The sequence below is a fragment of the Eriocheir sinensis genome, chromosome 6 (assembly GCF_024679095.1).
Source record: "Eriocheir sinensis breed Jianghai 21 chromosome 6, ASM2467909v1, whole genome shotgun sequence".
Taxonomy (NCBI): Eukaryota; Metazoa; Arthropoda; class Malacostraca; order Decapoda; family Varunidae; genus Eriocheir; species Eriocheir sinensis.
In genome coordinates, this window is record NC_066514.1 from 5048500 (window position 1) to 5071356 (window position 22857).

At 43.6% G+C, this 22857-nt stretch overlaps 1 protein-coding gene across 1 annotated transcript; it reads left to right on the plus strand.

The window, feature by feature from the left end:
• Nucleotides 1-9862: 9862 nt before the first annotated feature.
• Nucleotides 9863-14766, plus strand: LOC126989369 (gastrula zinc finger protein XlCGF57.1-like). The gene is made up of 5 exons (XM_050847986.1): nt 9863-10008; nt 10074-10138; nt 10204-10333; nt 10399-10463; nt 10659-14766. The coding sequence occupies exon 5, from the start codon at nt 10706-10708 to the stop codon at nt 12143-12145; it is 1440 nt and encodes a 479-aa protein (XP_050703943.1). The 5' UTR covers nt 9863-10008; nt 10074-10138; nt 10204-10333; nt 10399-10463; nt 10659-10705; the 3' UTR covers nt 12146-14766.
• Nucleotides 14767-22857: the final 8091 nt, after the last annotated feature.

Below are 22857 nucleotides of genomic sequence, written 5' to 3' on the forward strand. Positions count from 1 at the left end.
CTGAATATAGTCCCCTCCCAATCATAATTATATTAAACATAGTCAACACCAGGCCGTCCGGACGACAAGCAGCCAGCAGGGAGGCCTCGACGGCCATCTTGTCCTTACTCTCTCCCAGAGTTAATAGCATACTGTATTAATCATACGGATTGATTTTCTTGCAGGCATTTATGTATAAGTAATATATGATTTTTTTTCTTTAAATAGATTCCCTAGTCTTCTACTGATAATCAGTACAGTAGACTTTATGTTCATATAAAATATTAGCCTGCTGGTACCTATGACAGTTTAAACAAATTTGAAAGGGTATTGAGCAGATATATGTTTTATTCTCCTTCATTACTATATTTTTGCCCTTTTTTTCACTTGAGCACCTGCCCTGAAAAAGTTCTCTGCACGTCCCTGTTGCCGATACATGTTGACTTATTATTTATCATTACCTACCCAGTTAATTTTCATCATCATTGGTAACCCCCATTTATGCATAATGTAAAGATGAATCGTTTGTTTCAGTGACTTTGTGTTATTTGGGTCACTGATTTCACAAAAAATACCAGTTAGGTTAGATTATCAATGAGTGAAGCAGTAACAATTCAATATTATATTTAAATGGTAATCAATTGGGCAAAACTTAAGAATAACCACTCCAAACCAATATTCGTATTAATTTAGCACGTGAAAGAATTATTATTATAATGCATTTTCGTATACGTTTTACTTTGGGGAGGGGCCAGGGGGGCAAGCCTCTTTAATTATAGAGTTAGGTGGCTCGGATTTTATAAGTCCATTGTTATTGTTTCACAACCGCCTCTATACACAGACTGAGCCTCATACCTGCCTTGCAGTGCTCGCAGGTCGTAAAGTTCGGTTGGAGTAGTTTCAATATATTTGACATGTGGCGTGGCCCATCAAAACTTACGCGCCGCGGGACGGATTGGGAGGGCGGGGGAGGGGGGAGGGGGGCAGTATGCCCACCATCTGATGAGATGCCTGACACTTGTCAACAGATTGAATGCTAGGTCATATTGGAATAGACTACAAGAGTATGCGTTAGGGACTTTCCTTACTTTCGAGACTTGGGAATTTTTCCTTATTTAGGGATTTTTCCAGGGAAATTTTGGAAGGCCATTTTTCAGTGATATGGGCTCCCCCCCCCCCCAATACCCCGGTTCCCCACAGGTCCCCAGGTTTGTCTTGGGGGGTAGGGGGGGCTGGGGTGGTGGAGGGGGTGGAGTGGTAATTCTTGAGATTTACCGTGGTTCTCCCGTCACGCTGGTCGTGGGTTCAAGATAAGTACAAGATAGCTAATAATGCAGCTATAGGTCCAAATAGGTTAAGTTTCCTAAATGACAAGTTTTGTTTAAAATTATATTCCATCATATTTTTGTTGCCAAGGTATAATTTGAAGGCATGAATAGTATTTCAATTGTCGTAGAAAGTATCCAATTTGGATTATCAATATACAGTCATCTATCAAAGGTGGCATATGCTGGGGGGGGTGTCGCCTCACCCACCCTACAACGCCAAGTCGATTTGACATTCCTATCTCTTCTACAGTGAACCTAGAAATGTTGTTTCCTATGAAGTTTTATTCTTGATTTAGTTTCATATGGGTATCTAAAGTCATTTTAGCTTGGTTGCCCAAATGGCAATGTTGGGCAAATTGTGCAATTTGCATAACAAGATGGCGGCCAAACGCCACCTGAATTTCTTTTATTTCTTCATAATTTTCTTAGATTTATAAGAAGCACATCTTATCTGGGGTTTTCTTGGGTCTAGAATTCAGTTTTGATGTTGTTTTTTAACCTAACCCAATACCTGCTGGAAATGCGTGCACTCCATGACACAGATGCTAAGCCAAATCTTGTCTGTCGACACCATGATGGATACTGGAATGCTGTCTCTGCAGACCAATTTGGTGAGCAGACTGCCATAAAGATTGGAAAAGGAGCTCTTAAAGGCATGACACTGTCTTCTGAACTAGTGCGAGAGTGGATTGATGCCTTTCCTATCAATGTATATGTATCCGACTGTATGAACCATATGTACTCTGCATGTCCCTCAAACCAAAATGCAGAAAAACAGCACAAAGAGGAGTTGAGGTACCGACGTGTATTGGACGCAAAAGATCGGGCTCTCATTGAGGCAGAGATTGATAAGTATCAACATCCACTGGAAGATCACCGTCCACACCTGTATAATCCTGTTACTGGCCAAATTGCCCCCCCTGTTGTGAATGTGACCGACTCAATTGTGATTGGAGAAGAGATGGAAAGGAAATACATTGCCAGTCTGCCTAATGGATTTTACAACCCCATCAGCAGCCCCATCAAGACGATGTCAGTTCTGAAAAAACAGATGAAGGAAAAGAAAGTCATGCCAGTTATAGATCTAGAGAGCTTATTTTTCCGTTTGTTGGTGATGGGCCAGCAGAGGCAGATTGAGTTTGACTCTCTCCTTGCCTATGAACTGTGTGCCGTCCCTGCATCACTAATTGATGAACATGGTTGCCTCCGCAAAGGTAGCAAATCTGAGCTAGTTAAACGCCTTGGTGTTGCCGAGACATTGCCAACACCTGCTGATATTGTCTTAGTGGACGTTTCCCAACTTTTCTACCATATAGTGTGGCCGCATGGGGGCATTCTATCTGATTTACTTTCCTCCATTCAAGGCCGCTTGAGTCACTACCCAGCTGGCACTGAGAAAATCATCGTCTTCGACAAGTACCAAGATATCTCTGCAAAGGATCATGAGAGAAAACGCCGAGCTGGTGATATCATCATTGACTATTAACTCTATTGCCAACTCTTTACCAAAACGAGATGTTATCCTCAAAAGCAAGAAGAACAAGCAAAGGCTTGCAAGCTTGTTGCACTCCTTTGAACTTGATACTAATGTGACAATGGAAACTTGTGAAAACAATTTATTTGGCCATGATGAAGCAGACATCACTATGATTTCCTATGTCCTTGAGGCAGCTAACAACGGAAAGGGTGTTATACGTGTTCTTAGTGATGACTCTGATGTGTTTGTTCTGTTAGTGTATTGGGTGTATAAAATGAACAAGCAGTGCAAAGTACAGATGGAGAATTGGAATGGAACTGTTCTAGACATCAATGCAACCTGTGCTGACCTAGGGCCAAAATGTCTGCAACTCCTTGGTATGCATGCCCTCAGTGGGTGTGACACAACTTCTTATCCCTATGGAAAAGGCAAGATCAGTGCACTAAATACTATGCTGAGAGGGGAATTCCCAGGCTTGGCTGATGTACTGGGTGAGGTGAATGCCACAGAGGTTAATTTACTAGAGGCAGCAAAACCCTTCTTCCTTGCTCTATATGGACAAACACCAGGAACTTCGATGGAATCTGCCCGCTTCACAATATTCACTAAAAATAAGAAAAGTCCAAAATTAATGTCCCTTCCTCCAACAACACCCAACCTGCTGCAGCACGTGCTGAGGGCCCATTTGCAAGTGATGTTGTGGAAAGCAGCAAACAACCAAACTCCACCTGACGAGTCAGCTGATATAACCAAGTTTGGATGGAAGATCCAGGATAACATCCCTGTTCCTGTCATTGCAGAGGGGGAGCCTGTACCCCCAAAACTATTTAATGTAATCCGGTGTCAGTGCAAGAAGGAGAACAAGAGGTGTATCACTGAGGTGTGTGGCTGCCACAAAGAACACCTGTCATGCACGTCGTATTGCCATTGCAAAGGTAACCATGGATGTTGCAATCCTTACACAAACAAAAAAGATGTAGGTATGGTGTTGGATGCAGATATGGAAGATTGTGAGGAGGTATTCGCAGATGACAATATAGATGATGTGGAGGGCAGTCAGGAGAGTGAGGGCCAGGAGGATATGGAGTATGTTTATGATATTGATGATGAATGGGAAAATACACCTATATAATACTGTATAGTCCTGTATCAGTCCTATTAACCCGTAAATAACGATCAATTATTTTCAATATTATATTTGTCCAATTTTAGACAATTTTATTAAGCTTAGGAAGGACTTAATGTACTCAGTGGGTCAGAAACTAAATGAAATGAGTCTGTAGGTTCTTGCTGATACCTTGTTCTTTTCATATAGTTATATAGTTACCCCCCGGATGATTTTTCGCAACTAGTAAAACTATGTAATCGATTATGGGTTAAAAGGATTTCTTAGCTTTGAATACTTGTACATAAAGAACGAATTTGTAATTTCCTTGCTATACAGGTTATTCAATCATAATTATTATTTTTAATAATTAAAAATTTTATTTGCACTTTTTTAATGATATTTTGTTGTGTAACAATGTAAATTTAGCGTTGTCCTATACTTAGCGCACAAGATTGAATTACAAGTGAAAAGACAACATCAAAAATGAATTCTAGACCCAATAAAACCCCAAATAAGATGTGTTTCATATCATTCTAAGAGAATTATTAAGAAATCCAGGTGGCGTTTGGCCGCCATCTTGTTATGCAAATTGCACAATTTGCCCAACATTGCCATTTGGGCAACCAAGCTAAAATGACTCTAGATACCCATATGAAACTAAATCAAGAATAAAACTTCATAGGAAACAACATTTCTAGGTTCAGAAAATTTCAAACCGACTAAAGTCCGAGGGTCCCTCTGGACAAGTCTCCATGCAGGGCCCCCTTTCATTCTGAGTACCTCCTGGCAGGATTTATCAACTTGCTCAAGTCACAAACTCTGTAGGTGTCATTATTAGTTTCTTCTGATCTTTGAGTGAGTCAAAACTGTAAAGTTAACATGTACCCAGTTATGATAATCATTATTAATAGGTTCGTGTATTTTTAATTTCGTGTCAACGTGTTCCATCAATGTCCCCAATCACACCTGGGAACCCAGCAATGTCTTGAAATTCAGTTTCTTTCTTGATTAATCTGTGTAATAAGAAAAAAAAACAATTTTTGTACCTGTTGGTAATTGTGCTCAATGTTTTTATTAGTTAAATAAATGCATTTGTACAGTTGTTTTGCTTTATTTTCTTATGCTGGAGGATAGAATTGATCTTGATTTTCATGATCCTATTTGTGCTGAGTGAATGAGAGAGTTATAGTTCAGCAGTGTTATCATTAGGTAAGGTTGGAGGCATTTGATAAGCTGTGTGTTGTCTTGATCTTGACAAGTAATGCACAGGGCACCAGTACAGGTGCATAACACGGATATTTGTGTTGGCTGCTGGGGGAACTGGGGTGCCGAGTGTGTAGGGAAGGGAAATGAATAGGTGTACTACTAGTTAGTCTTGGTGTGTTGTGACAAGTGAGTGTGTATTTGTTTTCTGAATGAGTCTATTGTACCACAGTCTAAAGTCTGTAGGGGGAGGCTGTTCCAGTCACGTGTGGTGCGTGGAAAGTATGAGTCCGTACATGTGTCAGTGTTTGTGTGATACGGTATGTTTGGTATTTTTGGCTGAGTGTGTTACGAGTACGCTGACTGTTTGCGTCCTGTAAGTATGTGTGTGGGTCAATGTCAATGTAAGTGCATGTGATCTTGTACAGAATTTTAAGTGTGTGCTTGTCTGCACATGTGAAGAGGTTACATATTAATCTGTTGTTTGATCTGTGTTATGATGCCTGGTGTTCAAGTTCATTGTTTATAATGAACCGAGCCACCTTGGTGTTGATTAATGATAACTTATAAATGTTTGTGTGTGTAAGGATCCCACACCGTGGAACAACATGCTAGTGTTGGTCTCACAAGTGTGTTGTTCATCAGCGCTTATTTGTCTCTGGCCCTTAAGCCTGTGTCAAGTGAGAACCTATTACCCTGGGACACAGGCAAGTATCTAATGTCTAAGTTAAAAGTGTTTGCTTTCCCAGAAAACCCATTTATCCATCAGCCTGATAGGGTATCAGGACACCTCTCCTCCCGAAATTGATCTTTCTTTCGGCCACCTCTTTTAATTATTTTTTGGGAGCAGCGAGTAGTGGGCTTTTTTTATTATTGTTTTCTTTTTTGGTGCCCTTGAGCTGCCTTCTTTGTTGTAAAAAAGGGAAGATGAACAGGTGGTGTGCCATCTGCTTAGGCTGGGCCTATGAATTTTAGAGTAAAAGAGTCGACATTAAGATGGTACAACAAGACACAGAAGCTAGAGGGAGTAGACTGGCATGTAGGAGACTGGGGGAGCAAGCTGATGTTTAAAGCAAGAACGAGAACCCCGCAGCTAAATGGCAGGAATAGGGAAGGGGGAAACCAGAACTGTAGCTGTAGGACAGGGGAGAAAGAATCGGTGGAACACCTAATAGTAGAATGCAGCAACTATGAGAGGCAGAGAGGGGAGTTATTAGTAGCACCAGGGAGGAGTGGGCTAAGAGGCTGGAGGAGGACACCGGGGCCATCGCACGGTACGTGTTGGATGGAGATGCAGTGCTGGGAAAAAAGGGCACAAATGGTTGAATAAGTGCACGGATAAGCAATGTCAGTAAGTTATTCCAGCAACAAACTGAAAAGTAAAGGTGTTCAGCTTCACACTTTCACCATGACAAAGAGGGAGATCCAGAAAAGGCTTGCAGGGCTAGACGAGAGCAAAGCGCCGGGTCCTGATGGGATATCTGCTTTTGTGCTGAGACTGTGCGCCGACATACTTTGTGTTCCCTTGTTGAAGATATTCACTTCATCTCTCAGGACTGGCGAAGTTCCACTGGACTGGAGGAGGGCCACCATCTCACCCATCCATAAGAAGGGCACAAAAACAGACCCACTGAACTACCGCCCAGTCTCTTTGACTAGCATTGTGTCCAAAATTATGGAGAAGATCTTAAGGGAAAGAATTGTTCAACATCTCACAGACAATGCCCTGATAACCAATGCACAACATGGATTCAGAAAATACAGGAGCTGCCTAACTAACTTGTTGTGCTACTTAGATGACCTGGTCAATGCAGTGGATGGTGGACACGGTGTGGACGTGAACTATTTAGACTGTGAGAAAGCCTTTGACAGGGTCCCCCACGAAAGGCTGATGGCAAAACTATCATGCTCGGGAATAGCTGGAGACGTCCTGCGCTGGATCAGGGGCTTCCTCACAAACAGGACTCACCAGGTCCGCATCAGACAGGAGAGCTCTGGGAGTTTGCCTGTGTTAAGTGGAGTGCCACAGGGGTCTGTGCTCGGACTGGTCCTTTTCCTGGTCTACATTAACGACATTGTCTTCAGCATCGAGTCAACAGTGAGCCTGTTTGCCGACGACGCCAAAGTATACAGAGTGATGAAGGACAGAGACGATGCAGAAGCCCTTCAGCATGACATGAAACGTTTGGAGGAGTGGAGTGCAAAGTGGTTACTCACCTTCAACACAGGCAAGTGCAAGACCATGCACATAGGGAACAGCGTACACCGAGCAGAATACCAGCTGAATGGCGTCAAGTTGGAGGAGTCGGACCGGGAAAAGGACCTTGGCATTATAGTGGCCAATAACCTCAAATCATCCAGTCACGTGGCAATGGTGGCTGCTAAAGCGAACAGCAGACTGGGCATCATCAAACGCAACTTCAGTGTGCTGGATAAGACCATCTTGCTGCCGCTATATCTCTCTCTAGTCCGGCCCATCTTGGACTACGGGGCCCAAGCGTGGTCCCCATACCTGGCAAAGGACATCCAGGCCTTGGAGAGGGTGCAGAGAAGGGCAACAAAGCTAGTACCAGGCATTGCCCAGCTGCCATACGAAGAGCGCTGTAAGCACCTTGGCCTCCAGACGCTACAAGAGAGAAGAGTGAGGGGTGACATGATCCAGACATACAAGCTCCTGCATGGCTACGAGGACGTCCCCCTCACCAGATTCTTTCAACTCAACACTCACCGACTGCGGGGCCACTCCTACAAGCTGAGTAAACCAGACCATTGGCGAACCACAATGAAGGGAAACTGGTTTGCCATTAGAGTTATAGACCCGTGGAATAAGCTCTCAGATAATGTGGTATCTGCCCCTTCAATAGCCAGTTTCAAATCGCGGTATGACAGGCACTTGGATCAGGGGCATGAGGCTAACAGGTCTTAGAGGTGGGGAACACCAAAAGAAGTCACTTCTTATTCCCCCACTATCCATTCATAGGTAAGCATTCATAGGTAAGTATATTGCAGTGAAGAAAAATTAAGCTACACAGCACAATTGAAAGGAAAAGTGTGTGAATAAACAGGAGAGACGCCCGAGAGGAGGAGGACAGGTCAAAAGAAGAAGAGGAAGAATATTTGTTTACATAGCCGCCTAAATGCGTGCCATATACGGCGCGAAAACCCGGACGTGGGTCTGGGTTTATCCCCGAACCTGGTTCCGGGTTTTGTCAAATGGAAGATGCTATTAGCCTGTATACAGAGGAGCTGGCAGTTAGGATGAAGAGAATGAATGCAGGAGTGAAACTTGGAGAGGACAAGTTGTGTGTGTTGTTGTATGCGGATGATGTTGTGATTTTGAGTGACTCTGCGGGAGACTTACACAGAATTTTAGATGTGGTAGGGGGCTATGGAAGAGATTTTGGTGTTAGATTTAGTAGTGAGAAGAGCAAGATTATGATAGTCAATAGGTCAGGGGATGAGAGAGAAACAACTTGGAGACTGGAAGGGAATGAGTTGGAACAGACGGAAGAATACAAGTACCTAGGGGTGTGGATGGAGGTAAATGGATGCGGCAGGGCCAAGAATGTAAAGATAAGTTTGACAAACCAGTGGGTAGGCCGTTTAGAGAGTGCAGCGAGGATGAGAGCGAGCAAGTATGATGTCATCCGTGAGGTTTGGAAGAGTGTGGCTGTCCCGAGCATTATGTATGGAATAGATGTGATGACATGGAATGAGAATGAGATAGAAAAATTGGAGGTGGGGCAGAATAGGGTAGCAAGAATGGCACTGAATGCACCAAGGTTTGCAGCAGTAGAGGCTCTTAGGGGTGACATGGGATGGAGCACATTTAGGGAGAGACTAGTAAAGGCAACCTTGAGATATAAAGTGAGACTGGAACAAATGGAGGATGCAAGATTAGCAAGAAAAGTATACTTGTGGAATATAAGAGATGGCAAATGGGCGAATAAATGTGGGCGAATGATAGACAGGAATGTTATGCTAAGTAGGTGGGTGTACCGACCCTTTGAGGATAGGCAAAATGTGTTTGAATGGAGAATAACAAACAGATATGGAGAGGGGTTTGAGTGGGATGTAAGAAAGTGGAAGAATGTGGTAGATATGGCAGTTAAAGATGAGGGATTGAGCAAGTGGAAGAATGAGATGGAAAGAAAGGAAACTCTCGACTGGTATAGGGAGAAAGAGGCCCCAAAGGGTGAGGTGTGGTATGAGGGAAGCCTGGGAGGTGATCTTCTTTTCCGTGCTAGAGCGCAGTGTCTGGATGTGAATGCAAGGAACTATAGATGGTCTGAGTCCCGCAGCAAAGTGTGCCAGATGTGTGACAGGGGTGTGGACGAGACTGTGCAGCATGTAGTGCTGGAATGCAAGAAGTATGACAGGGAGAGAACGAAGATGATGCATGTGTTTCTGAGCGAGATGGGACGTGGAGTGAACGGGAGGACGGCAAGGGAGTGGATGGTGCTGCTGCTGGGGCTCAGTGGAGAGACGAGTGGACGAGTGATTGAGGCGGTGAGAGTTCTTGGAGGGCATGTGGCGTGCAAGATGTAGGGAATGATATCTTGCCCCGAGAACATTGACTTCCCGCATGTTTTTTGTTTTCTTTTCACAGGAGCTGCCGATATAAAGGCCTGGCTGGGGAGAAATCCCGAGCCACCTGTGACATCAAGATCAAGATCACGTCAGTGACCTCACGCCTCACGCGCGGCTGTGTTCCAATACTATTTGTATTGCTGTCTTGAAGTCTTCTTGTTCTTAGCGTAACCGTCCTGTGTCTGCTGTGAAACCATCAAGACGAACAGAAAGGAGTCAGGACAGCACCAAGACCAGCCCACCGACTCCCTGCAGCAGGTGTGCAGGCAGGACGCTGCAGGGCTGGACAGCACCAAGACCAGCCCACCGACTCCCTGCAGCAGGTGTGCAGGCAGGACGCTGCAGGGCTGGACAGCACCAAGACCAGCCCACTGACTCCCTGCAGCAGGTGTGCAGGCAGGACGCTGCAGGGCTGGACAGCACCAAGACCAGCCCACCGACTCCCTGCAGCAGGTGTGCAGGCAGGAGGGTGCAGGGCTGGACAGCACCAAGACCAGCCCACTGACTCCCTGCAGCAGGTGTGCAGGCAGGACGCTGCAGGGCTGGACAGCACCAAGACCAGCCCACCGACTCCCTGCAGCAGGTGTGCAGGCAGGAGGCTGCAGGGCTGGACAGCACCAAGACCAGCCCACCGACTCCCTGCAGCAGGTGTGCAGGCAGGAGGCTGCAGGGCTGGACAGCACCAAGACCAGCCCACTGACTCCCTGCAGCAGGTGTGCAGGCAGGAGGCTGCAGGGCTGGACAGCACCAAGACCAGCCCACCGACTCCCTGCAGCAGGTGTGCAGGCAGGAGGCTGCAGGGCTGGACAGCACCAAGACCAGCCCACTGACTCCCTGCAGCAGGTGTGCAGGCAGGAGGCTGCAGGGCTGGACAGCACCAAGACCAGCCCACCGACTCCCTGCAGCAGGTGTGCAGGCAGGAGGGTGCAGGGCTGGACAGCACCAAGACCAGCCCACTGACTCCCTGCAGCAGGTGTGCAGGCAGGAGGGTGCAGGGCTGGACAGCAACATGAGCTGCTGATGATGAGTGGCCAGGATAAGCAGGAGCAGACTGTTGTCGGTGGCAGGAGAGTCAGTGGTCCTCGGAAGCAGCTTGTTGCTGGCAACTCCAGCAACAAAGGAGAGAGGAAGTTTGAGTGTCTGGAGTGTGGAAAAGGATTCACCTCGAGGCCAGGCCTCAAATATCACACCCATAAACACACAGGTGTTAAAAACTTTGAATGTAAGGATTGTGGAAAAAAGTTCAGTTCAAAGGGTTCCCTTAATAAACACACCCTTATACACACAGGTATGAAAAACTATGAATGTGAGGAATGTGGAAAAAAGTTCATCAAAAAGGGTTACCTTGATTCACACACCCAGACACACACTGATGTAAAAAATCATGAATGTAAGGAATGTGGAAAAAAATTTAGGCGGAAGGAACATCTTCGTTTACATGCTCTTACACACACTGGTGTAAAAAACTATGAATGTAAGGAATGTGGAAAAAAATTCAACCAAAATAGTAGCCTTAAAACACACACCTTTACACACACTGGTGTGAGTAACCATAAATGTAAGGATTGTGGAAGATATTTTATCACCAAAGGTCGCCTCACTGCTCACGCCCATACACACACTGGTGTAAAAAACTACGAGTGTATGGAATGTGGAAAAAAATTCTCATCTGGGACATGTCTTAAGAGACACACAATTACACACACTGGTGAAAAAAAATATAAATGTGGGGAATGTGGAAAAATGTTTGGCCTGAAGAGTAACCTTACTCAGCACATCCGTATACACAGTGGGGTAAAAAAATATGAATGTAAGGAATGTGGAAAAAAGTTCATCTCGAAGGATATCCTTGATAAACACACCCTTACACACACAGGTGTGAAGAAATTTGAATGTAAGGAATGTGGAAGAAAATTCAGCAGGAAGGATGTCCTTGATAAACACACTCTTACACACACAGGTGTTAAGAAATTTGAATGTGCGGATTGTGGAAAAAAATTCATCGGAAGGGTAGGCCTCGTCACTCACAGCCTAACACACACTGGTATAAAAAACTTTGAATGTAAGGAATGTGGGAAAAAATTCAGCTGGAAGAATAACCTCAATGCACACATCCGTACACATACTCGTGCAAAAAAATATGCATGTAAGGAATGTGGAAAGAAATTCACCCGCAAAGCTGACGTCGACTCTCACACCCTTACGCATTTTGGTGGAAAACCGTATGAATGCCAAGAATGTGGAAAAAAATTTAGCCAAAAGAGTTACCTTAATAAGCATACACTTACACATATGAAAAATCATGAGTGCAAAGAGTGTGGGAAGAGATTCACTGTGAGGTCGGCCCTTGACCAGCACATCTTTGGGCACTCTGGCCTTCGAGAGTTCAAGTGTGATGTTTGTGGGAAACTCTTTAAGAAGAAGATTGGCATTACTAAACACATGAAGACCCACTTCTAAGGTGTGTTTACCTACAATAGTTATACTGACCAGTTTGTAAGCAAAAATTAAGTCTGAAGAAGAAAGCTGAGTGAGGGAGTGGGAAAAGCAGTCATGTAAGATCAAGAAAGTTTGTCTTCTTTATGTATACATTTTGTCTCACTCCACGGATGGTGTAGATGTGTTGGGATAAGGTTTGTAATGCCTCGCACTCAACTATGGTTCTAGATTGAATCTTGGGGTGCTGGTACTCTAGCGTGTGTGAAAGGAGGGTCGATGAGACCGTAGAATTATGCTACTAGAGTGTCCTAGGTATGATAGGGCTAGGCAGAGTATGGTAGGAATGATAACAGGAATTTGGAATTTGGCCACATGGAGCGAATGGAGGAGAGTAAGATGACCAGAAAGGTGTATACGAGTGAGATAGAGGGAGGGAATGCTAGAGGATGACCTCCTGTGAAATAGAGGGATAGGGTGCAAGAGTACATTAGGGAGAGGGGGCAAAGATCTTTAAGAAACTTTGAGTAGGCAAGGAGGGTGTGTCTGGATAGAGAAAGTTGGAAGCTCTTCTGCCGTGGCCATCCCCTGGTGGGAGCTCCTAGGAGCAGGCGTCGATGAAATGATGATGATGATGATGATGAATTTGGAACAGAAGTATGGAATAGGATACTAGAGGGGAATGTAGAAAGGGTGATAGAACTCTTCCTAGGTCTGAGTACACTGCAGACAGGGACCAAAAGAACAATAGAGGGGGTTAAGGAATTCCTAGAGAGAGCCTGGGCAGTGTGCACCAGATAGGGTGGACTCCTGTAGATGTCCCCGCCTGTGCCTCTACGGGCTCTACTAAGGCTGTATTCGTTTGGATTTTCAGGGTGTTGGCCATGAGGGAGTAAACTGTTACAAAGGCTATGGTTGAACCGAAAGGGACAACTACCTCCCAAACCAACACCAAGTCAATTTTTCGTACTTTCCACAGGTGTTTTACTACTGTACATCTTTTCATTAGTTCATTATTCACACTGAAAAGCATTTATCTCTGAATTTCTTTATTTATGTTTTCCCACTGGTCAAATAGTTTATGCTGGTTCCTGATGCTTTCATTTTTTTCACAGTATATTAAGAAGTGCTCCAAAGTTTCCATTTCTCAGTTACTTAGTTGATATTTTTCTTCACCTTCTCTAAGGAATTTGTTCCTCGAATATCGTTGTAGCATTATGTGGGGGCTTTCTTCATTACGTGTGATTCCTCACTTGTCAAACCATTTTTCTTCTTTTATGTTGTGTTTGTAGAGTTTGTACCAGCTGAGTGTAGATTTATTTTCCATTGACTTATTTCCATATGTTTGTATCCCATTCATTGATTTTACTTTTTATTTGTTCTTCAGTTAGTAGGTTAATCTGTTTGTATCAATACTTACCTTGTCCATGTAAAATTTGACTTGCTTAGCCAAATTACTTTGTCCTTTATCCAGTTGCTGGAGGGTTATTTCTTTTAAGAGGTTATTGTGTTCTTCTATTGTGTGTTTTACAAATAAGCTGCCTTGCATGTCTGGAGGCTGCAGAGGATGCTCCCACTTCTACTGTGAGAGCTGATTCAGCTGTGTCGTGTAATAGGTGCAACATGTTCCTGCATGCCTGGTTGTCTACTGTAAGCTTTGCCGTTCCTGCTTGGTGTATACCATGACCTCAGAAGTGTAGAGGAATCCCAGCATTACTAGTACTTTCCACAAGGCTTTTCCAATCAGAAGTCAGTTACATGAATTGCCTCAATCAAAGCACAGAATATTTCTCAGTTGTCTTGCCTTGCTAAACCTTTTAAGGTTCAAGGAAGCAATTTCTACTGGAAATAATTTTAACTCAGCTACTTGTAATTTTTATGCCATTTGTTTTTGTTGTCGAGTCTTTGGTCTTGTTGCTGTAAATCAGGATATTGCTCTTGTTTTTGTTGATCTTGCAGCCACAATCTGCTCCATAGACAGTAAAGAAAAAGTGTCATTTACATATACAGCATCAGTTTTACAAATTTCATTCTTAAAGCTAACATTTTCCTGTAGTTTTCTTATAATGTAGCAGGTGATGAGGAGGAATAGGGTTGTAGACCTGTTACATCCCTACCTCATTACAGATATCACTTAAATTTGTGCTTGCTCTCTTTCATTTAGATATAATTTTGTTTAATCTATTGTATATATTTTTGCTATTGCATCCATTATTTGTACATGTATGTTGTATTTCATTTAAAGTTCAGTTACTATGCATTTCAGGGGCCTTGACCCATCGCTTTTCGCAAATATCTTATAAAGAAGCAGCTTGAGCAGTGTGGTATTTTGGCACAGCATTTTTTTTTTATTTATTTTTTTTATTTTTTTATTTTTTTTTTTTTTTACGTCACTGCCTGTTGCGCCGGTAGGCATCTTCCTGGTGGGGCCTGATGGTCAGCCCAAGGCTTCTACCAGGTGGGGCCTGATGGTCGGCCCAGCCCGTTCTGGCGCAGGCGAGTGTTTATAGTGGCGCCATCTTGCATTGGCTCATGCTGCCCCCCGGAACTCGTTCTTGATTCGCTTGGACGGCTTCCTCTAGAGTCCGGGTTAATGGGTGGTCTTCAGGACAGCATGTGGGTAGTTTTAAGCCACTCGGCGGTGACTGAAAATCCGGTGGTAGCGTAGATTCGAACCGCTGGTCGTCCATCACGCTGGTGAATGTGGGCCCAGCATGCGCTACCACTTCGCCACTGCCTACCTATTGTTGACACCCTGCCATAATTTTTTTGGCAATATAGTGCATTGCAAAATGTGAATGATTAAGGTGCTCACTCGACTTTATTGGTTGCCTGGCATGGCCATCTAGACATTCGAACAAGGGAAGCGTGACTTTGCTGTCACGTGTGCCACCTCTCGATCCTGTCTTCCCTAAGTCTATACATGTATATACCAAGTCAAGTCACTCTGCTTCAAAACCGCGACCGCACGCGTGCAGGGGCGGAGCAGCGGGATGACGCCACTTGAAGGTAAAAAATACCCACCATTTCAGGGGTGACTAAAGTTACGGCTGTGTGTGCACTTTGATGTGCATGCTTGCCTTCTTTCACAGCATTCAGGCAAGCCACTGACGGAAAAAATATGCCTTTTATTTTGCTATTGCGTGACTGTAATTCCAGTGCCTACAGACAGTGGTGTGGGGTGTGAGGGAGGGCATGATGAAGTGATTGATTTAAATTAGTCTGCCTTTTTTGTTTTCTCTAAATCCCTGTTTCTACATTCTCTAGTTTGGCTCCAAGCACTGTCACGATAAACCACACCTCAGTGGTATCTCCTCCTACAACCTCATGACTTGACTTGGTGTATATATCGCATATAGACTTGGGTCTTCCTCTTCCTCCCTCCTCCGTCTCCGTGCCTCCCTCCACCATCACTCCCACCTTTCTCTCTCTCTCTCTCACACACATGCATTATATATATAGAATTCAGCCATGCACATGTTATTTGTCTTTAGTGCAGATAATTACATAAGTACCTACGCTAGTATGGTACAGGGTGGTTTGGGCTAATTCGACTTAGATAGCTGAAAATGTTCCAGCATGGCTGACCGCTCTAAAGGTGTCCTGCATTTGCCAGGAGTTGTTGCATCATTTGTCCACCCGTCACATCTGCTTACTTTATCATTGTCTGCATTGACCGTTAGCATTAATACAACCACCCTCTCTCCCTATTCACAATGTTCTCTCCCTCTTGGAAGTTTTTTTTATTCATTTATTTATATATTATTTGCTTACCTTTCATCACATGTATTTACCCTATGGCTAGTCCCTTTGCGCATCCCTGCCCTATTCACCCTTACCTCCTTCCGACACCTAACCAACCTCCCGTCAATGACCATGCCTCAGCTGCCCAACCCACCAGACCTCCAACATCAACCTATAATGGAAAAGAGAGCCAAAATACAGCTTCCGTTGATATATATTCGTAATTCCACGCTTCTTGGCTAAATTTTGTTAATTAGCGACTAGGGCTCAAAAACGACTTTCGAAGGGTAAAAAATCAAATAAATTAGCGAAAAAAAGCGACTGAAAAAAAAACTTTTGAGTTCCCAACCTTGGGAAACCCCACTCATTTTTTTGAGTAATTTCAAAACACTTATTTAGCAAAAAAGATTTAGCCCTGCCATGTGTGCTTTCTCCAATATGGTGCATAAATGCTGTTTCCCTACTCGGAAGTAGTTTAATTAAACTGAGCTCCGAAACAAAAACCCTGTCAAGAAGCGATTTTGTTGGCCAGACTCAGACACTTTGCCATTTTGTCCCTATTGTGGCCTTACTACCGCCTCTAGAAGGCTGTAATTTGGCACCTAGCCCCTCTTGGCAATTTGGTTGACCAACTTTCGGCCAGTTTTTGATAGCTCAATTCAAGAGTTGATTAATGAGGTGTCTAAAAATAACGCCCTGTTTTTTACGACGCTTTGCTGCCGATTTGGATGCGTTCTAGATTTTTGCTTATAACTTTTTATTTATTTCATGCTTTCCAATTTTTTTCCTGATTATTAATCTGTATTAAAAGAGCTTTCATTTTGCCACCAAGCTTTGCTTCTGATGCCATAAAAGAATTAATATATATGCATAAAAGTTCATATGTACCGAACACTTCAATATGTTGACTATCTTGTATCAAAACCATTTTAAGAATATCTAAATAAAAAGTTACTAGTTTTGTAATCATTTTCACTATATAAATCAACCTATATTAAGACCCCTTATTCGTAATTTTTTTATTTTTTCTCTTGTATTGAACCACATTTTCTTCTACATTTATGAATAATACATTTAATTTGCTTTCAATAACACCTTCCACCAAATATATATATACAATATATATATATATATATATATATATATATATATATATTGTATATATATATATATATATATATATATATATATATATATATATATATATATATATATATATATATATATATATATATATATATATATATATATTTGCAGCAAAAGAAAAGCAAATTAAATGTAATATTCATAAAAACAGGCAGTTAAGGGTTGAGCTCAAAAATAAAAATAACATGTATAATAGCTCTTAATCAGTGTGTGGGACTAAGAGAGAGTGTCAAGTAGGAATGAATATATAAGACTTTTGATAATGCAGGTGGACACAAGAGTAGACAGGAGCTTAAGAATTACAGACTACCTTTATAAAATATAGTAGGGAATTTTGTGTGTGTGCAGTGCTGGAAATGAGAGGTTGTGTAAATGGATTGCAGGAACAGGGTACTAGGTGAGAGCAGAATGGCCTGGAGGGACAGGCGAAAGCTGGAAGATATTATAATGTGGTGAATGGTGTATTGAAAGGAGCAGGGAGAAAGTTGTACTTAGGTTTTCTTGGACAGAGAAAGCTAAGCGACAGGTTAATAGAGTATGTTGTGTGTAGAGTGCTGGAGCAGATTGGATTGAGTGATGCTTCAGAACATAATTAGAGGCTACACAGGCAACAAGAGCTAAAATATGTACTAGGGAACCAGACAGACTGGGTGTGAGCTGGAGAGAGGAGGAGCAGGGCTGTATTCCGTCACCCAACATTGTTTGTTTGCATAGAGGAGCTGGCAGTTAGGACAGAATGAATGCAGGAGTGAAACTTGAGAGGACAAGTTGTGTGTGTTGTATGCGTGACAACGATTTGAGCGACTCTGCGAAAGACTTTAAGAAAGACAGTTAGATTTGGTAGAGCTATGGAAGATTTTGTTAGGATTTAAAGCAGAAGAGCAAGATTATGATAGTCAATAGGTCAGGGGGTGAGAGATACAACTTGGAGATCAACAGGCGGGAATGAGTTTGATCAGACAGAATACAAATATCTAGGGGTGTGGATGCATGAATGGCTGCGATAGGGGCCAAGACTGAAGAGATGTATGACGGAGCCAATGGGTAGGCCATTTGAGGTTACGCAGGATGAGCAGAGTATGATGTCATCTGTGAGGTTTGGAAGAGTGTGGCTGTCCCAGGCGTATATATGAATGGATGAGTGGCATAGAACGACAGTGGATAGAGAAAGCTGGAAGTGGGCAGAATAGGGGTAGCCAAGAATGGCACTGGATGCAAGGTTTGCATCAGTAGGGCTCTTAGGGGACATGGATGGGGCACACCCAGGAAAGAGAGACTAGTGATGACGAGATATAGTGAGACTGGAACAAATGGAGGATACAAGATTAGCAAAAAAGTATACTTGTGGAATATAGAGATGGCAAATAGACTGAATAAATGTGGGCGAATGATGAGCAGAAATGTCATACTAGAGTATAGGTGGGTGTACCGACCTTGAAGATGGCAAAATGAAAGAGGGGTTTGAGTGGGTTGAGAGAAAGTGGAAGAATGCGATGAATATGAGAAAGTTAAGATGAGGGATTGGTAAGAGGAAAGAATAGAGATGGAAGAAAGGAAACTCTCGACTGGTACGAGAAAAGGGCTAAGTGAAGGTGTGGTATGAAGAGGCCTGGGAGGTGATCTTCTTTTCCGTGCTAGAGCGCAGTGTCTGGATGTGAATACAAGGAATATAGATGGTCTGGTCCACGCAACAAAAGTGTGCCAGGGGTGTGAACAGAGACTGTACACATGTAGAAAAAAGTATGATGGTGACATTGCTTAAGTACAAGCTCACAGGTAAGAGAATTAAGGTTTGAACAGGTCAAGGCATTATTATATGACAAAGGCTGAAACAAATCAATGGTAAAAAGATCTGACTGGGGATGTGTTACAGTGGGGTCCGGGTTCGAATGATCACTTTTGTTTTATTATTTATCAATGGCACCAAATACAGGAATTAGTAGTGTTAATGGGGTACAGATGGTCAAGATCCGGTAGAGTAGTGAAGTCGGATCGGGACGCGCTAATGTTCTCAGGTAAACTCAACAGATTTACCTTGACTTGGAGCGGCGGGATAAATAGCAGATGAGTTCTAATGGCAAAGTGCAGTATTGGTGTCAGGTGAGACGACCCCTCCATAACAGCAAAAGTAACACTCTCAAGCAGGTCTGGGTGCAGAAGGGATTTAGGGATGTAGTGAGCTCTGATCTCCGTCAGGGCACAATCATTCAAGCAAGAAATCGAGCTAATGAATTTTCGGTTCTTCCAAGGCATAAGCAACAGAAGCAAGTCTTCCTCAAATATATTAGCGTTAGATTGACCTCATCTTGACTATGCGGTTCAATTCTGGTCACCTTACTATAGAATGGATATCAAAATGGTAGAATCGGTGCAGGAGGATTATTCACAAAAGATGATTCAGGGGTTGAAAACTTTACATACGAGGAAGACTCAAACAGTTAAACTTGCATTCTCTTAGAGGCGAAGGTGCGTGGAGACATGATCAGACACAAATGGATGAAGGGCTTTAATAAGGGAGACATTCATAAGGTTTGTTGGTAAAGAGAACCAGGTAGGACACGAAATGTGGGTTTAAACTGGATAAATTCAGATTCAACAGGGACATAGGCAAAAGGTGGTTTACTAACAGTGTAGTGGGATAGATGGAATAAACTTAGCAGTCATGGCGAAGTGCCAATACAGACATCACATTCAAAATAGACCAGACAAATTCATGGACAGCGGTAATGGGTGAGTTAGATAAGACTTAGGGTCAAGGAGCTTGCCTCGTACAGGCCTACAGCCTCTTACCAGGCTCCACGTTCTTATGTTCTTATGAGATGATGCAGGTGTTTGAGTGAGATGGGACGATATGGGTGAATGGGGAGGCAGAGGTGGTGGATGGTGCTGCTGCTGGGGCTGGGTGGAGGTTGGTGGACAGTGATTGGGGAGCCGTGAAAAGAGTTCCTGGGTGCATGCTTGACATCTTGCCCCAGTGGCTGGGCTGTTGCACTGCCTGGGGGTTGGGATGGCCTCCTCCCTTCTCCTTTGTTGTTTACTGTCGGAATAAACTATCAATCAATCAATCGATTTTTCTGTGTTTTGTTTTTCTTTCACAGGAGAGCAAAAGTGTTCCTCGCACTTGCAGTGCTGGAAAAAAAGGCACAAATGGGCTGAATAAGTGAAAATAAGTGAAGCTTTATTTCAGGTTGAAAATTACGTAACACACTGAAAAAGAAGGTGTGGCAGATGAGAAAGGGAGGAACGAGAGGAGGAGGGGACCTAAGAAGCGATACAAAGCGTTACAGGAGAGATTAAAGAAGATTACAACTACCCACATGCTGGCGAGACCCCAGGGGCGACATGGTTTGGGGGAGACTTTGAAGATTGTGTAACAACATCTGCAGTCCTGATTGCACAGAGGGAGTTTTTCCAGTTGAGGAAGGAAGGGACACAACGCGCAGGGACACAATGTTGAAAGATCTTCAGAAAGAAGAGAGAACCAGCTCGATTTGAGAATACTCCCTTCATAAACAGGGTCGTGAACATTTGAGACGATCTGCCAGAAACTGTTTATTCCATTTTTGGAGTCACGTTTTAGATGGGGTGTAGGAGGAACAAGAACAACAATATGACTATAGGGCCAGTATAGCACCACCACCACATAGACAAACCTAGTAATCAGCAGGAGCTTTGAACTAGAACTGGGTCTCTTCAGAATCATCATCTGTGGTATCTGTAGTATGCAAGAATAAGAAGGAGCTGCCGATACAAGGTCTGGCCGGGAGAAATCCCAAGCAGTGATGCCATTTTAGGAGACAGCTCAAGGGCACAAAAAAAGTAAGCATTAATAAAAAAAGCCCTACTCGCTGCTCTAAAAAAAGAATCAAAGAGGTGGCGAAAGATAGGTCCAGTTTCGGGAGGAGAGGTGTCCTGATACCTCTGCCGGGTGCATGTGAATCTAGCGGAAAAATCGTAGAATTGACAGGAGTAACTGGCGGATTTTCAAGTCCAATCTAGCAGCAAATTTTATAAGCTTCACCTATCATCTGGGAGATTTTTAGGCCATCCTAGCGGATTTATAAATTTTGAGTTAGCAGCACCAGTCCCAAGGCACCTGTGAGCTGTGACATCACGATCAAGTTGCTGTGGAGAGAGCCAGGAGCAGGTCTAAGGTACCAGTGATCAAAGTGAGCCAGCCAATAAACAACGCCACTCCACAACGCCAATCAACAATCAAGAATAAGTCATAAGTGGGAGCCGTTACAAAGACAAGCCCACGCTTACTACTAGACTGGCCGGACTGGATAGCCCACGGCACCTCCGCCACCAAGGCACCTAAAACGGTTAATCTAGCCAACAGTAGCTAATACACCGAAAAAGAAGCATCACCTCAGTATACAGCAACTGAATCACCACGGAAACTCCCCATAAGCAGCTGCCAGGTTTTTTAATCATGCCAGGGCCTAAACTAACCCCTTGCAGTTGTTATTGGGAGGCTCAGGGAAAGAAGGGTAAGGGGAAGAAGTGGTAGAGAGAGAGGGAGAGAGAGGAGAATGGAGAAGGGAAGGCAGACATGAAGGGGAAGAATGTTGTGGGAGGGGAGGAAAGTGTTGTGGGCGGGGAGAGGGAAGGGAGAGAAGTGTTGTGGGAGGGGAGAGGGAAGGGAGAGAAGTGTTGTGGGAGGGGAGAGGGAAGGGAGAGAAGTGTTGTGGGAGGGTAGAGGGAAGGGAGAGAAGTGTTGTGGGAGGGGAGAGGGAAGGGAGAGAAGTTTTGTGGGAGGGGAGGGAAGGAGAGGGGAAGTGTTGGGGGAGGGGAAGGAGAGAGAAGTGTTGTGGGAGGGAGAGGGAAGGAGAGAGTGTTGTGTGGGAGGAGAGGAAGGGAGAGAAGTGTTGTGGGAGGAGAGGAAGGAGAGAAGTGTTGTGGGAGGGAGAGGAAGGAGGGAAGGAAGAGAAAATAGTGGGGACTGCTGAGGAAAGGGTAGCCTATTAATTTTGTGACATTGACAAGTAAAAAACGGTTAAGATTCGTTTTAGTGCCGTGCCAGTATTTCATTACCTACCTTATGAAACATCACTAGCTCTTCATGTATCTTTTCTGCAAACGCTCAACAATCGTGGGAACGCTTTCAAAATCCAATTCAAGGACTATTTATTGTTAAAAACAGGGGATAATATTCACGAAAGTGTAGCCTCCTCTGGGGGCGGCCGCGGCGGCGGTGCAGCCAGTGTTGCAAAAAATACCTCCTCGCAGAAATTGTTGCATATATATGGTGGGGGCTGTGCCCCCTGAATGAAAGGGGGTCGAGGCAGGCAGCCACTTACCCACCACCAACCCTCCTGTTAGCAGTTTGTAAAGTTTGGTTGGGAGTGGTTTAAATATGCTCCCCACCCTAAACCCTCTGTGAACTATTTTACGGCTGCAGCAGCTGCATAATCGCCACGGCCGCCGCCAGAGGAGGCTATACGCTTTATGAATATTATCCCCTATTTTCAACAATAAATAGTCCTTGAATTGGATTTTAAAGTATTTTCATGATTGTTGAACGTATGTAGAAAAAGATATATGAAGCTAGTGATGTTTCATAAGGTGGTAATGAATACTGGCACAGCACTAAAACAAATCTTACCAAAAACATTCCATAATTCGCAAGAGGTGGCTACCCCCTTCTTCAACATTATTATTATTATTATTATTATTATTATTATTATTATTATTATTATTATTTCTATTACTATTATACTTATATTATTATATTTGCATTTAAAAGGTTGATGCCATGTAAGGTCAGACATGCAGGTCCAAACTATATATTCTTCAGTGTCAATTTATACTGAATGATTATGTAATCTCATGTATTCAACTCT